At 28.9% G+C, this 17,709-nt stretch overlaps 1 protein-coding gene across 1 annotated transcript; it reads left to right on the forward strand.

Annotated features, from left to right (window-relative positions):
- Nucleotides 1-9,825: 9,825 nt before the first annotated feature.
- Nucleotides 9,826-11,009, forward strand: LOC102580428 (uncharacterized). The gene has a single exon (XM_006354398.2). The coding sequence runs from the start codon at nt 10,340-10,342 to the stop codon at nt 10,778-10,780; it is 441 nt and encodes a 146-aa protein (XP_006354460.1). The 5' UTR covers nt 9,826-10,339; the 3' UTR covers nt 10,781-11,009.
- Nucleotides 11,010-17,709: the final 6,700 nt, after the last annotated feature.

A 17,709-nucleotide genomic window follows, 5' to 3' on the forward strand; every position in this document is an offset into this window, starting at 1 on the left:
ACATATTTTTATCTTTAAACAATCTAATTCTCGCATTATTAATATTCTTATTTAACATTCAATCGAACATAAAATAATACATAAATTTATGCATATACAAAAAGACATTTCAATCAAATGATATATGAGATATGTTGAGTTTAACTTTATTTACAAATTTTAGTCGATATATAGTGTATAGTACTTATATAATTAGTGAGTATAAATTTATCATACATTTGTTATATATTGAATATAAGCCGACAACAATAATATTTTACAATTACGACTATGCAAGTAAAATTATTTTTCGCAAACCGACTAAAAATATTAACATCCCAAATCCCTAATATCAATGCATTTAATATTATTGTTTAAAAGTCAGATAGTCACCATTACAAGTATGAAGTATACATCACTTGTGATGCTTAAGAAATAGATGACAATATGTTAATGTGAAAAGGCGTATATATTTGTTGAAGAAATTTCATTTTTTTGGTAGAAAATTGTACTTAGTACCAACTCCCTTCTTATTTTGAAGACTTTTAGAGTCTCTTCAATATAATCGTTCGATATTTGATATTTATATCAGGATTCGATTAAATTTGGATTCACTCGTTGTTTGATATTTATACACTCTAACTAAATTTGGATTCATGTATTGCAGGATCCTTTTTTGAGGGCGATGTTCTTAATACAATTTTTTTATTCGTAAGAATTCAAACTTGAGATATCTGAGTAAGAATTCTAAACGTAATATTTGTACATATTTAATGAATCTTTCAGTACACATATACTATTTGAGCAAAAGTTATTAAATTGATTCAATTGAACTCGTATCCGTACTTCTACCTCCACCCTATTTTCGTTTGTGTCTTTCAATTTTCTTCCCTAGTATAGAAAAAGAAATTTGTTTTATCTATTTTACTTTCTGAAAACTTCTTTTCTCAAAAATAGAAATACGTTTGAAAATTGATTTCTTAATTTCTTATGCTTTACGTACTTCCTAATTAAGAGTTACTACTACTTGAGTGATTACCATTAGGGTAAAACTTTGTTTAGTTAAAAAAAAAGATGGTCGCATAGAAAGTTACAAACTTCAGATATATACGGGATTTGAAGTTAGTTATAAAAATATCCAAAGTTAAGTATATTATTTATGTAAACTTCAGATATTTAGATACTTTTATTTCAAATTTGACTTGACGTTCAAAATCTTCAGACTCTTATTTGAGCTTCGACAATTCATTCATTTTATTTCACTCATGATTACCTCATTCATTTCGATAAAGCAATTTAGTTGATTCCTTTTCAATTGAAACTAGTCAAAATTAAATAAAAATCTATGAAATTTGTCGAAGGCTACAAGTTAAATAATTTTATTAAACTGGCTATAGTTTAAATAGTAATTTAAAAGTGGCTACCGGATGTAATGTGGCTACAACTCCAAGACTTAAAAAGTGGACTGGCAGAGATATAAAATGGGCTCAATTTAATTTGTTAATGGGCCTGTGTGAATCCAATGTATAAAATCTTGGAATCTTTTTTGGTTTGTGAGCGAGAACGATAAGTAGGCGATATGTCATTTTTATTGCTATACATGTTTTTCTTTCACTTGCGATCTGATTCATTTGGTGTAAAATAAATAGTCATTCTGGTATGAAAATTTGACATTTTAAACCCTATGAAAGTTTGACGTTCTGAACCCATCTCACCTATCGCTATAATAGGTAAATAATACAAACCTTGAAACACACTACATTCTTAGGTTGCAAGGAATCAACATCGAAGTGCCTAATCCTTCCGTCGATGTGAGCTCTTGGGGATGATCAACTTGTCATTTTTATAGTAACGACGACTCTTTCACTCGGTAACAATGGATCACCAAGACCGACTTTCATGAGTTCATCCCTGCTCGACGGATCGGATGATGGGTAGATCTGCAGTCAAGCTCCTTTCTGCCTTTGCACTCGAGGGTCAATTTTCGTCCTGCTACATAAAACCTTTGCTTATCTTTGTTGCCTTTTGGAAGTATACACTCCAGAAAAACTTGTTTATCTGAGATTGTCCCTTGATCCAACTCGTAGGTTTAGTTCTCTATGGTAATTTGACATTCATTTCTCAAAAATTTCAAACAAAAATTATTTACTTAGAAATATCCCACCTCATCTTTTGGCTGCTTAATTAACACATAAATTAATATTTTTTTTTTATGGAATAACAAACAATATTAGGAAACTTCATATGAACATTTAAGCACTTTACTTGCCACATCTCCCTTTTTAGAGGAATCAATTATGAGGTGAAAATAATTAAATTCTGGTAGGTAGTACCTACAGGCTACAGTAGAATAGCCCAAATTTTTGATAATTAATTAGAAAAAGTTTGGTCTAAAGTTTAATTAATTGTAATCAGAATAGTTCGACATAGAACATGTAAAGGATTAATTGATGGGATAATTTTGATACTTGTTACATAGAATGATAGAAAAGTTAGGTATATATAATAAGGATTGAATTTATATATACACGGTAAAAAAAAATTACTTTACGAGTCATGTTATTTAATATGAAGTCGATTTATTTTTTAAATATGACTAAAGCGGAGCTAGAATATAGATTTAGTCGAATGCTATTGTTTTGATCCAGATTCTTTATTTTGTCTTAAGAGATTTATTGAATACGTATACGTTATTGATTTAGAATTTAGTAACTATAAAAGGACTAGAATTCAATATTCATAAATTTTAAAAAAAGAAAATGATTATATATTTATTCAAAATAGTAAGTGTGGTGGAAGTTGAGGCAGGGGCAGATCCAGCTCTTCGAGTATGACTTTTCGAAAATCCAATAGTCTTTACTTGTACTTTGTATATGTATTAAAAAAATTATTAAAATTTTATAAATATGTGATTGTGAACTCAGTAATTATTATAAATTAATTTAAAATTATTGCAGAAACTCATAAACTTTAAATTCTGAATTCGTTTTTAAATTGAGGGGTAATTGCTTGTCTTGTTTTTAAAGAAAGTTGTAAAATAACTCAAAACCATTATTTGATTTTGATCAATTGCACAATCATAAAATCACTTTAATTTGATTATGAAAGTGTAACCTTCTATAGTTAAGAGGATATTTTTTAGAGTTATCCCTAGTCTAATTAAAAGTCAGCTGTTATATCGGAGTAATTAATTTTCTCATTAAATATTTTAAAGGGTCTTTTTTCTTTTCTTTTATAAACCTTAAAATTTTGACTAATATTTGTTAATTATTTCTTTCGGATGAACCATACATGGTCAATTTTAGTAGACATTGCAATGAACAAGAATTATTTAGTAACAGACGATATATGTATTTATAGAATTATATTATATAGTATACATTTAATATAATACATGATTAATTAAGTGGTAAAGCTATTAACAATTATGATAAATTTAAGAATATTTACCAGCAAAAACACACAAAAAATATTTGCTCAATTTAATTAATTAAAAAATTTAATATACTTAGGCCAAACCAAAATTTATCAACAACTAAGGAAATTAGAAATGACATCTTTTATTTTATATGATTTATTTGGAATAATTTATTTTTATGTTAAATCACATTTTAGAGGCCGTCAATAAGAGGTTGAATAAGTCTACTCTTCATTCAGTTTTAATTGTTCATCATATTAAAAAATATTTTATCTTTAATATCAATTATTTATTTTTTAAATTATTTTTTAAAATTAAATATTAATTAATGAAATATTAATTATTATTTTAAAAAATATGTGCAAATACCAAACCTGCCCAAAAAGAAGAAGGAATTTGAGATGAGGGTGTTCCTAAAGTCAACATTTTGTTAAAGTAAGTTATTTAATTTGATAAAATATATTGTATATGATATACTTGAAGATAGATTTAGCAAATCAAAATTTAGTGGATTCAAATTTACTTATAATTTCATTCAGTATTACTTTTTGGTGCAATGAAAAAAAAACTGAATAAAAGATTTTAAATTTACAAGTAAAGAGAATATTTATAATCTCAACCCTAAATAACATTTTGCATGATTTATACTCTTAATTCATACTTAGTACTTGAGCAGAAGATATAAATGCACTCACTATTTCGTCCATACAAATTATGGTGAAAATCTCGATTTTGTAATTGTGATAAATCTGGGAAACGTATTGCGAAAATCTTTGAAATAAGCGAAATAAGGTGAGAGAACCCTAGATTTTCATGCCGAAGAGAAAATTCACTATTAATCTGTCACGACCCAGACCGTCGTGATTGTCACCCACACTAACCCTCCAGTGGGAGAACCACTACTACAACCCAAATCAAGACAACTAAACCAAAAACTAAAACATTTAAGTTACGGAAGCAAGTTAAATAGCTAAAGACTGAAGTTCTCATAAACTTCCAAAAGATCTAACAACTACACAATGCGGAAAATACACCTAAAACATGAAAGTCAATGTACCAAAACATCTAACAATGAACCAAAGTCTAAACAAGAAGGGTTACAACCCCAACTAATGAACTAACAACTAACTAGAAAAGTCTAAGTCTGAAATGTGGACATAGATGAAAGGAGAACTCATGGCAGCCTGGAAGAACTGGCTCACTCTTGAATTCGATCGGCGATCACTGATCTTCTAAGCGAGGTCTGTCAATAGCCGCCTGAAGATACCCCGTACTCAACAAAGAAAAAGTAAGTGCAGTATCAGTACACAATCATAGTGTACTGGTAGGATCACACGCCTATCCCACTAAGTGTAACATACATAAGTCAATACAACAATATAATCACATGCATATATCGAGCATATACAATATCATCATCATTTATGAACAACGAACAATTTCACATTTCTCAAGATACACAATTATATCAAATCATTGGTCCTCTCATGAAATCCAAACCCAAACTGTTAGCATACCGAAACGTGGTACATGATCCAATGTTTATGTCGGAACGTGGTAACCGATCCCATAATTATGTCGGAACGTGGCAACCGATCCATTCAACAAGCCACAATCACAATCACAAAGTACATTCTCATAATCATACAATCAAGTCATGATTCGTGGCATCCATCATTCATATATCCTCATTTACAATTAATGTGATCAATAATGCAACATTTACATACATACATGTATCATAATGAATTGCAAGAACAAACATACATCACACAATCATAGAACCACTACCATCACCTACCTCGAAACAAGCTTGAAACCCTAAGAAACTTGATCATTCCCTTTCCGGATTCGTTCTGCTTGTTCTTGGTCTACAAATAATCAATATAATATGAGAATCAATAAACAATCACTAATTACCCGGATTAATAGCAATTCTAACAACCCTAGATCATACCCATGATCTCAATCCCCCAATTAGGGCGGTTTCCATCATAAATTCCAAATCAAAACCCTCCCCTATCAATAATTACTCATTAGATTACGTTCTATGGATCGAAAAATGGATTCGAGGAATTAAAATCTTACCTTTAGCCTCAAGAATGGTGGAAAACCGTCAAGAAAAGATCTGTGTTCGTTCTTTAGCTCTCAAATTCAAAAAATACAAAATAAAACGTTTTTGGGGTTTATTTACGACTTTAAGTCGCGTCTGGCCCGCCACAGCGGTTCTCATCCCGCTACAGCGGCCCCGCCCTGGCGACCGAAATCACCGCCAAAGCAGCTTGCACGAAACAGTGAGCTATTTTAAAAATTCCAACACCCCCATTTCACAACACACCTTTAACCAACGACACTCAGAAACTTCCCGTTCACGCTAAGATCAATTTTGGGAGTTCTACTCACCCGAATTCAATTATGTAAAGTCGTACGGATTCCTTAACGACTTATCTATCTACTCATGTGATCAAAATCATAATTAGATCACCCAATTGCTACCAGATTTCTCTAGACTTTGATGACTCCAATTTAGTCCAAATCTGGACTAGGTTGAGAAATTCCAAGTTACTACGAAAAAGTTTTCCGACCCAAAAAATTTTCCCGTTGACTTTTCTATAACGACGGAACCCGGTCGTTACATAACCTATTTTATCATTTTTCTTTTCAAATCCGATTTTTTAAAATCAAAATCTGATTATAAAACATAATATTATTATATGATTTGGCCAATTGGCGTAAGTATGAAAACCTAATATAAAAGAGAGTATAAAACTATTCAGAGAAAAACTCTCTCCTTAAACAAAACTCTTTAACGACTATTTTATGGATGGTCTAATGTTATGGTATGAGAAGAGGTGTCTTCAAATTATAGAGTTCCAAACTTTTTCTCTAAGGAAAGAATAACCAAATATGGAAGAACATTATATTTTTTTTGAATAAAAACAATTATGATAATAATGCTTTGACTTTCCTCGAAAGAAAAAGTAAAACTCCAATATGATAAGAAGGATAAAAAAAATCAAAGTAAAATCCTAACAAGTAAATTTTGTCACTTTCATAAACAGTGAAAATTGAATTAAATAAATCTAGTTTTTAGACCTTATATTTGATAAGATATTGAAAAAGAAAATCAAAGAGGTGTGATGTCAAGAAATACTTTAAAATTTTAGTGAATTTGAATTTTAAAAATATAAAAGAGCATGATATTAAAGCCAAAAAAACACATTTGATTGGATATTAAACATCAACAATGACTTTCAAAAGATAAGCTGATTGAGACGATCAAATTGTGAAAATCATTAAATGAAAAAAAAAAAACAAAAAAAAAAACAAATCCCCACAAGTATTTCTCTTGATTTTTTTACCGATTATACACTTGTTTGATTAAGAAATAAGTTATTTCAAGATAATTATTGTGAGATTAGTTATTCTATCATTCACATGGGATAAAAACAACACGACAATCCTTAATAACTATTTTCGGAATAAGTAATCCCGTGATTTTATCCAATGTAAACATGGAATAAATTCATCACTAATGGATATTTTTTTACCATATTTTTTTCAAATACATTATAAATATTTTGCATTGTTAACTATTGCGACTTATAATAATTCTTATGTAGTTTCTAGATATGTAAATTCTCTTTCAAAAAAATAAAAAAAATTATATCCAAATTCACACCTAACATCAGTTAACTTGACTCTCACATTATGAAACAAGTCAAACAAATTGAAACATAAAATGTAATTACTATGCATTGAAGTTATAGCAACAACTATAAATCATTATGCGGGTAAAGTTTTTTTATCCAATCTAAAAATGATAAATATTTGTTGGGAAAATGTGCCTACGATATTTAAAATATTCTATATATAGTTTTAACTATTTTAAGTTGTATAGCAAATCAAAAATGTGATTTCAATTATAATATGATAATTGAAGATTAAGTTGTATACTTAACGAGCTTGATAAGTTTAGTGAGATGATACTGTAAGCTTAGTCAATAAAGCCCGCAATGAGAAGGCCCGTTAGGTTTCATCATTTGCAATTAGGTACTCTACTCTAACTCTTATATAAGACACTTATTTGACTCTTTGACGCTGTCACAACAAGATAGAGTGAGGTTGTCATCTCATAGACGCCGTCACAACAAGATAGGAATATCCAATTTGTCTACTTGTCCACGATTCAAAAAGACTTAAACAGGTACTTCATTCGATCTTAATAACTTTTAATTATTTTACCTCCTATTATCATGTTTGATCTAAAATTTTATTATGTAAATTATATATTTAAAAAAATCCTCATTTTTATAAATGTTTGTTATGAAAATGTTCCAATCAAATGGCCCCACCTTCAAGAAACCAACATTTTAGGACCTCATCTCATGTGATTGGCATGTTATCCCTATTTATTTTTGTCTTTTTAGGGAAGATTTAATTTTAATTGAAAACTTGGAAAATTAAAGGAAATGAAAAATAGAAAGGGAAAGTAAATAAATAAAAAATCCATATCTTTCAAAGAATTATGATAAGAACTAGAAATCAATCACATGAAAAATGTTGTCACTTCATTGTTGTGCTAAAGTTCATGCTTCTTAGCAATGACAAAGTTTTTAAAACAAAATTTAAAATTATATTTAGCGAGGTAAACATGACATGAAAAAAAATAATTCAAGTCAAGATGACACAATTTAAATTGCATTATTATTAGATCAATTTTTTTGCTATATAAATGGATTAGATTGAATGAAAATACAGATTCAACATAATTCAATAGTTCCGACTTAAATTAGATATTTATCTTAAATTATTAATTGAATTTACTCTTTTAAACAGAGGGAATAGTTTTTTAATTTGGGTCACATGCTTTTTTTTTACATCACGTGAAATATTACCCAATAACTTTAGTAGATTATTATTTTCTTATGGAACCCTAAGTCTCTTACTAACTTTTTTTTAATTGTTTTTTTTATTGATGGTTGGTTTATTTTTATTCCTTTTTTTGTTTAGGTTATTTTAGCACACCAAAGAAGTAACTTAAAACATTTTAAATTGACTATTGTTTGACTAATAAAAGGTTTGCTTCATATTCTCTTAATCCTAAATAGCATAGCGAATAAATACTTTATTCTTTTATTTATTTAAGCAATTAAAGATTTTTTAAAGGCAAATAACAATTATTTTCTTTTTATGGGTTTAATAATTTTGAAAACCCCCCAAGTTTAATCATCTGGAAAGCAAAGTGCTTACATATGAGAAATTTGTCTATTCCGAGGACTCCACTCCACCCCCACCAAAAAGAAATTCAAATCAAATAATGAAATAAATACAGAAGATCAAATTTTTATTTAAAAATAAAAGAAGTAAGTAATTTAATTGAGATTTAACCTTTATACTTATAGGAGATTAGGTCATGATGCATTATAAAGGTTTTTTTTAATTATGACTCTTTTCCCTTGAGATTTATAGAATATAATATATGAAATCGATAAATAAAGTGTAGAATTTTTGTAACTTTTATTTATTTTTGGTTTATTCAAATTATAGAAAGTAATTTCCTCGTACTAATTAAATCCATCACACCAAGACAACAATTATTTGACAAAAGATTATTGTAATCGTTTGCTCACTTATTACAATCATCATAAAATAACAAATTCATAATTTCTTAGATCTTTCTCTTTCACCCATTTCTCCCTTTTCTTAGACATATTTTATAATTCATTTATCTTCCAATTACCACCATATTGTAAAGTGATTATACAAAAAATATACGCGATTAATATTTACATCAATAATTATTATTATTTCAGGATCTCACATAAATTTTAATTGAATAACTATATGATCAAACGATACCTATCTTCTCCAAACCTCACTTTTGTAATCAGATTACTTTTTGTATTTATAAGTATTTAATAATTTATGTATTAAGATCTTCCTCATATATTAATTGACTTGACCTCTAATAAAGTAGTAGTTTTTTTCTTTCAATAATACAACAAAAGTGCCCAAAGTTTCATTTATTTTAATTTTACCCCCATTAGTTTTACAAAAATACAAAGAGGTACTAAAATGGGACCTCTAGGAGCAATGCTAAAGACACGGAGCTAGCACCGCTGGCACTAAAATTCTATTACACCCAATATCATTACCCTCAATTCAACATTATATTACAAAAATACCATACCCCTTAATTAATTCATAATTCCAAAAATATCCATCATCTTTCAATTCCCAAAACACCCATCTAGCGGCAAAAACGCCAGGACTTTAATGTCATTTCAAACAAACTTCATTATCCATTCCAATCCATTAAACCCAATGGCATTTTAGATATTAATTAACAAAACCAAGGGTAAATTCATTAATTAGGTATATATATACACACTTGTTGCCCTTTTCAGTTTTTTTTCCTTTATATAAATCTTTCATTCCCCCAAACTCTCTCTCTTCTCTCTCTCTCTCTATATCTCTATTTCTCTCCGGTCGTAATTCTTCCTCTTCCGCGGCGGAGCCACCGCTAAAACCACCGTCCGTACACCGGAATCTACCGTTTCTCGCCGGAATCCGGTGATCTTTGTCTAGATCTTTCGTCGACTTACCGTCAAACTCACTACCCCTCCTTTCTTTTCTTCTTCTCCAGTAATTTCTCTTTCAATTTTTCTTTTTTACTGTATTTTTAAATTGAAAAATATATATATATATATATATATTTTTATTTACTTACTTTTTTTATTTATTTTTTATTTCTTCTCAACGAGAAATGTACCTGTTGGAGTGAATTTACTTTTCTAACCTTTTGCTTTAATTGTATCTTTCCAAACCCCATAATTCCTTAACCGTAACTTCACCTTTTTTCCTTTTTTATCGTTTTTTTTTCATTTATTTAAAAGTGTGGTGACGTGGCATGCTGTAGATTAAGATTGGACGGCTAGGATGAATTATCATCACTCACGGCGAATCTTAACTCTTGACGAGTCATCACGGAAGCGAAAAGACCGAGACACGTTTTATTCGTCTCCAAGACCGTCAAATCCACTAACGCCCGTTAGTAATGCTAATCTTACGACGTCGTTCGCTAAACCCGACCCGAAGAAGAAGGGTCAAATGCCTAATTCAGTTTTAGCCGGGTATATGGCTTATGAGTATTTAACTAAAGGAACTTTATTGGGTCAGAAATTTGACCCGGCTCGACCTAGAGCTGCTGCTCCGGTTAATGCTTTAGCTGACCCGAAGAAGAGAAAGTCCAGCCCGGAAGAGTCGGAGCCGAAGCCGAATCAGAATTATGTTGAGATAGCGAGCTTGTTGAGGAGTGATGGGACCCACATTCCTGGTATTGTCAATCCGACGCAACTGGCGCAGTGGATTCAGATGTGACATTTTAAAAAAAAGGCGGAGGCGTGAGACGAGACGAAATGGAGCGAAAAAAATCATATGGTTTTATTATTGTTATTGTTGTTTTGATTATTAAGTACTTTTTTTTGTTTATGTTGATGATTTTGGTTATTGATGAATTTCGTGTTGTTGTTATTAGATGACTCATGAATGTTACGTGCTGGCTATAGACGGCCAGCTTTCATATATACTATTATATTGTTTATTTCTTTAATGAGTTTTACTGTATATTTTATTTGTGATATATATATATTAGGTTGTTATTAATTTGTCATGATATTTTCATGATTTTGGGATGTGTGTACAGACCACTATATTCATGCATCGATCATCGCATATGTGCATGCAAACCGTTTGCATGGACGTGTAAATGTGTCTTGGGTGGGTGGGTGTGTGGATGGTGTCCCGTGAGGGTGAGCTAATCCCGAAAATCCGTCCTTAGTATGGATTGCAGGTTGTAATCCGTTTATATGAAGTTAGAATTGCTAGTAATCGTCGGTCAATTATATGACTATGAATTTATTTCTAAACCTTGCATATACTGATAGGAGATGGCCATGTCCGAAGTCTTTATCTTAACTGCAAGGAGGGAATGCTGAAGACCCTAGCTAGTGACTGGAGTGTGTGTATGTGTTTAGGTGGGGTGTGGGGGTGAGGGGGTTGTGAGATGAGATATTACATGATTTATTTTTATATCTCAAATTAGTATATAGAGATTTAAGATATTTAATATTCGTGCTAGTTAATTAGTATGAAAAAAAAACATGCGCTTTGCTTTGGTACTAGGAAAGTAAGCAATTTCTGTTAGAGTCAGAGCTTAAATCGAATTGATTATGTCATATGCAATGTTCATCAATAATGGTTCATTAATATCCATTGATTTAGACTCCTTTCTCCTTCTCAATTACGAAAAAGATACAGACGGTCAGTCCCAAAGCCCCCAAAGAATGGAAACATAAATCAACTCACTACTCATCTTCTCTTAAATGTGTAACTCGAGCTACTAAAGAGAAGTCGAATTCAAGTCAATCGATTCTATTTCAATTATGTGTATTGAGTTTTAAACACTATTGAGTAAGAGTAGATCCTTGCAAAACACCGAGCCGATAGAGTCAAGTACAATAGCAATAGCAAAAGAGGGCTGGACATTACTTGTGCGAGTGAAATAACCCAAAGATATACTAACAAACAGGCTACCTATGTTTTACGATAATTAAAATGCGCTCAAACTGGCCAGACACCGTACCAATAACTCTATTTCATTAACTAAAAGTCTCAAACTAAAGTCTCAAAGTTATTATTATGATCATAAATGAGAACTGCTCATGTTTTAGTTATATTATGTAAGATGATTGGTAGAATGTGAAATTCTATGTTTAAATAGTTCTGTATGTTGATGATCGATATATCCGTTGATTAGTTCATGGGGAAATGGGTATAATTGGACACAGTTTAAAGTTATGATTATTAATCAATTTCTTGTACCTAAAAGTAAAAAGTAGTCGTCACCAATAGCTAAGCTAGAAATTTTATTATTGGTATTTGGAAAAACATAATTTTTCGATAAAGAGTGTTTAATTAATTATTCTTCGTTCAGTTGATTATGTGGCCACATTGTTGGTCATTACTATCTACATAGATATTTATTCTTTTTGTTTCAGCCTAAGTATGTGACACACTTTTCATTTAATTTCGTGTGAAGAAGAATGAGACACTTTTAAATTTGAAACAATTTAAGTTTATTTACATTTATTTCTAAATTTACATTTGATGAGTAGTTTTTATAATCGTACAAGTGTTGAGATATGTTTACATACGCATTTCAAAAGTTTTATGGCTATACAAGTATTGGACCATAAGTTTTGTATGTTTTTATTTATTTCCTTTTTAAATCACCTACAAATTCAAATTATAACACATGAATATATTAGAACAGAGGGAGTACTAAATAATGATATATACTTGAATTGTCTCAATTTATGTGGTGGTGTGCTTGATTGGAAACGGAAAAAAATATGACTTTGGAAACTTGTAGTTTGAGATCAATAAGTTGAAATATTTGTATGACTATATAAATCATCTCACTACAGATGAAATGTTAAATCAAAATTAAATTATTTTAAATTTTAAAAATGACATTTTTTTTAATGAAAAAGCTAAAAAAATGCACATCGCATACATTACATCAGAAAGAACCATGGAGAACGACAAACCAACTATAAAGCTAGATAGGAAGATGACAACTTATTGATCAAAAGAGAAAAAAAGAAAAAATATGAAGAAAAAAAGAACTCGATCCTTTTTGGTCCAACTTTTAGGTGTTCGATACTCGTATTACAGTTTGATTATATTCGTATTCGTGCCGTGTAGGGCCCTATTCATGAGGAAATGCTCCCTACTAAGAACTTTTTTATATTCATGCATGATTCAAACTCGAGACTTCTGATTAAGAAAGGAACAACTTCATCCATTTGCACTACATACTTTAACGGTCTTTTTGTCCAAATTATTCGTCATTTTACGTATTTCTTTTGTCCCAATTGGTTTATGTTGCTTTTAATATAGTTGATTTGATTAAAGTTTGACCATCTTGAATTAATCTTCCAGAATTAATCAATTCTTGAAGGAGAAGAACTTTTTACTTGTAACATTAATTTTCTTGTAGATATTTTAAGTTTTAGTCAGTATGCATTATATTATATTTTGGTCGTATTTCTGACCAAAAACAAAACAAGAAAAGTAAAGAAATAATATTTTTTTCTCTCAATAAGCAAAGCTTCAATATTTCCTATAAGACAATAAATTAAAATAAAATACAAGGATTGGTCGTATGGATATATAAGATTTTTTTGAATTCTTAATCAGAAGTTTCGAGCTCGAATCTTAAATATAAAAATATTATGCTGATACTTTGAAATATGATATCACATTTAGAGACAAAGTCAAAACTTGAAGCTTCATGAGTTCTAGATTTTAATTTTTAAAAATAATTGAATTCTAAAATTAATTGTAATTTGGTAAATTAATAGTATACATACATATTTAATACTGAATTCGATCGAATCCGTAATCGACACTCTCCGTACATACCCATGACTTCACTTTAGGCATGAAAATAACGTTGGAGGCTAAGAAAAATGTTGGCACGTAGAGATTTATAAACTGACAAAAATATTTGTAGAAATTATTATATTATTACCCCACAAGCTTCCATGCATTCAAAATACACTTATTACGAATTCAAAATTGGATGAGCCAAGTCATAATTGCACTCCTATAAAATATTCAAATTTGGGTGATAGTTTCGTAATAAAACATACTCAATATAATTTGATAAATATTAGAATATATAAGAGGGTGAGATAATAGAAAGATTTTATTTCTACAGTTGAAGAAGTATAAAGAAAATCGATAAATCACACCAAATCGATCGACAATCTGAGTCAAGCTGAAGAAAAACAAAATCTGACTATTGTTTGATTTAGTATTAAAAAAAATTGATTTTAGGCGGGTTGGTTCAATTTTAACTATTAAAAAAAATCAAACTACTACGACATTATCGTATACCTATAAATTATGTCATATTGTCATACTTAAAATTTAAATAATTAAAGGAGGTGAAATATTTTATAGTACGTATCATCCTCAGATGGATCAAGTAGGAGATTCTACAACTTATTATGGCTAATGCGTATAATTAAAGGAGGTGACATATTTTCAGTGGTTGAATTATTACATAATGAACATCTACGAACACGTGCACATATTTTTTCTTTCTGAAATTTGAGCCGAAAATATCTAATTAAAACATTTTATTATTTGTTCAGATGCTAATTAATTAGAATAAATCATAGTTTAATATCTAAAAAAAATATTGATAAATTTAAAGGATTATCGATATGTTAAGCCTATTTATTTAGGTAGAATCAAGTTAAATTCCAATTTCAAACTTAATTAATTAAAAGGAAATTAAATTGTGGTCCATCCTACTCTATCTAACTTCCTACGTTTACAAATTGTGAGCTAACGTAACGCCAAATTTTATTTTATTTTTTTGGAACATATGCAAGTTAGGCAATTATCCTAACTATAATTATCTTAGCTAATTTATAGATTGTGATCATAATGTCGTTTATGGTAGATAATACTATCTCCGTCCACTTTTAATTATCATAGTTTTCTTTTTTAGAGTCAAATAATAATAACTTTGACTAATATTTTATAGGATGTATTTTTTCATCATATTGATATGAATTTTTTTTTGGAATTTTTAATACTTTTCGTATAGTTTTTGAATATCTAAATTTTTTGTTTAAAATATTAAATTAACGTAATCTAATTTAACTTTGAAAATTAGTCAAATTGACTTTCGAAAAGCATAACATGAAAATTAAAAATAAACAGATGAAGTATTAATTGATCACGGGTGGTGGAAGGCCATATGACCATATCGGATATTTATTGTGTTAAACGTGATATTCTTATTAGTTTTTACACACCTTAACTAATTTTACAGAATATTTATTATTTTTTTACTTGTAAAAATATCAAATAACTTTGATCACTAAAATTTTGATAGAACTTATCGTCAGAGTTATTGCTTGTCAATTGTTACTATCAAAGTCATTTTTTAAGAAAACAATGTTTATTATTTGAGTAGTTAGTGGAAAATATTTCACTAAATAATTGTGTTAGCATATATATACATCAAATAGTGTTTGATGTAAATTTTGAGTATTAGAAATTGATAATAAGATTTAAATGTTCAGTTGTTACCAAAAGAAAATAAAGATTTAAATGTTGATTGCGAAGGAAACGATAAACGCCAATAAAAGTGAGGAAGTCACATTTTCTAGGGTCGATATCGGTTTATCAATTTTCAGTTTTTAAATACGCTAAATTAATAAAATATTTTATCAGTTTATTAATTTATCGATTATGATTCTTAATGGTTTGATTTTCAGTTTAACCAATAAGAAAATGCTCATAAAATAATCATATGACTTCTTCGATAATTTGGCGTGACATGACAATAATATAACTTTACGGAATACTGATAAAATAGAAACAATAGTAACTAACATTAAAAAAAAAACTATACAAGTGCAACATAAATAAATAAAAGGTGGAATGACCTAGGAGGCTCATGTACTTGGCTCCGTTTGTCAGTTGAACCCTTCTACTTATCACTTTGTCAAATGAACCCTTAAATTCGATGAAACTCTATTTTCTAAACTTCTATGACCATTGATCGAGCTTATGTGGCATTAAAATGACTGAGTTTGACAAATATGCGATCTCACGCATTTTAAAGCAAATGAATGTAATATTTTTATTTAAAAATTATCAAAATTATAAGACAAAATAATAATAACAATAAATTAAGAAAAAATAAATAATCTCAAAACCTTTCTTCTTCAGCCTACCCCACCCCCACCCCTTCTCTCTTCTTCTTCAGCCCCACCCCATAATTGAATTTACTCATAAATATATTTTTCCTAACTTGAAGTTTTCTTGATTTTTTCTTTATCAAATTAAAATAAATAAAACCTAAAGCATGTGCAAGAGCTAATTACAATCTATCATATTTTATGATTGAGAAAACTTCTGAGTGTGAAGTGTGAAGTGTGAACTGTGAAGAAAGATGAAAATGATGGTTTTTTTATTTTTGGGGTGAGGCGTAGAGGGTGGGTGAGAATGAAGAAGATGAAGTAGGAAGGGGAAAAAAGAGAGAAAATTGCACTTTTTATTTTCTAATATTATTTATTTTTAAATTTTAATTTCATTATGTCATTAGAAAAAAAATAAAAAAATGACGTGGTATTTCATGTATAAAATGAGTGTATTACATGCACACATATCAGATGAGAAAAGGGTTTATAATATTGTATTTAAATAAGTTTAAGGGTCAATTTGGTAAAGTAATAAGTACAAGGGTCTAACTTACAAAAAGAATCAAGTACAATGGTCTCTCAGGTCATTTCACCATAAAAAAAATTAAGACAATTATGTGAATTGAAAACTAAAGAGCAAAAGTAGTAACAAATAAGATATTGATATTAATATTTAATTAATATTTAAGGCACTATTTGTTTGTATTTAATAGAGATTTTAATCTTAATTATTTAAATTTTAGATTTAATTATTTAAATTTTAATGCATATTTTAATAATTAAATATATATTTACAGTCAAACATTTTAATTTTAATGAAAATGAACGAAACCTAATGGAACAAGAAAACAAAACTAGTGCAACATAATCTACCATAATCTCATTGTAATTAAGTTTGGCAATTAAGTATATCTAGTCATAAATATTAGCTAAAATATTATAATGCCAGATATATACACACATTTTATGTGTATTTGGTATAATGAAAAATATTTTCTTAGAAAATCTGTTTTATATAAATTTGATTGGAGAGTGAAAGTCATGTATGTAATCTTCACCAAAAAATATATTTAATAAAGATCGATAGCAATATATACTAGCAAACACAATGGTATTTCGAAAAAATATTTTAATGATGTTTTGAAATTCAAGTGATTTATGTGTTTCGACTTTTTTTTCAAAAGAATTATTCGTTTTGCTATTCTCTCCTTAAAAAGTCGCTCTTTTGGCTTTGAACTCGCCACCAAACACACTATAAATGATTTATGGAGTTTTAGCTAAAATAATTCGAACATAATTTTTTATAATAAATTATTATATGTAAGCCATGCTTCACATATTTGAAAGTGACTTGTGTTAATGCACATCCAATAATTTAGACCATACAATAAAAAGGTAGGACCCGTTGATTATTAATAAAAGTTTTCAAAACGTTATTTTCTAAAAAAATTCATAATTAAATTAAAGTCGTTTGGTTGAAAAGACATATTCTGATAATTAATGAAACCCAAAAGGGTT

This window comes from Solanum tuberosum, unplaced genomic scaffold (assembly GCF_000226075.1).
Source record: "Solanum tuberosum cultivar DM 1-3 516 R44 unplaced genomic scaffold, SolTub_3.0 scf00174, whole genome shotgun sequence".
In the NCBI taxonomy this organism is placed as follows: Eukaryota; Viridiplantae; Streptophyta; class Magnoliopsida; order Solanales; family Solanaceae; genus Solanum; species Solanum tuberosum.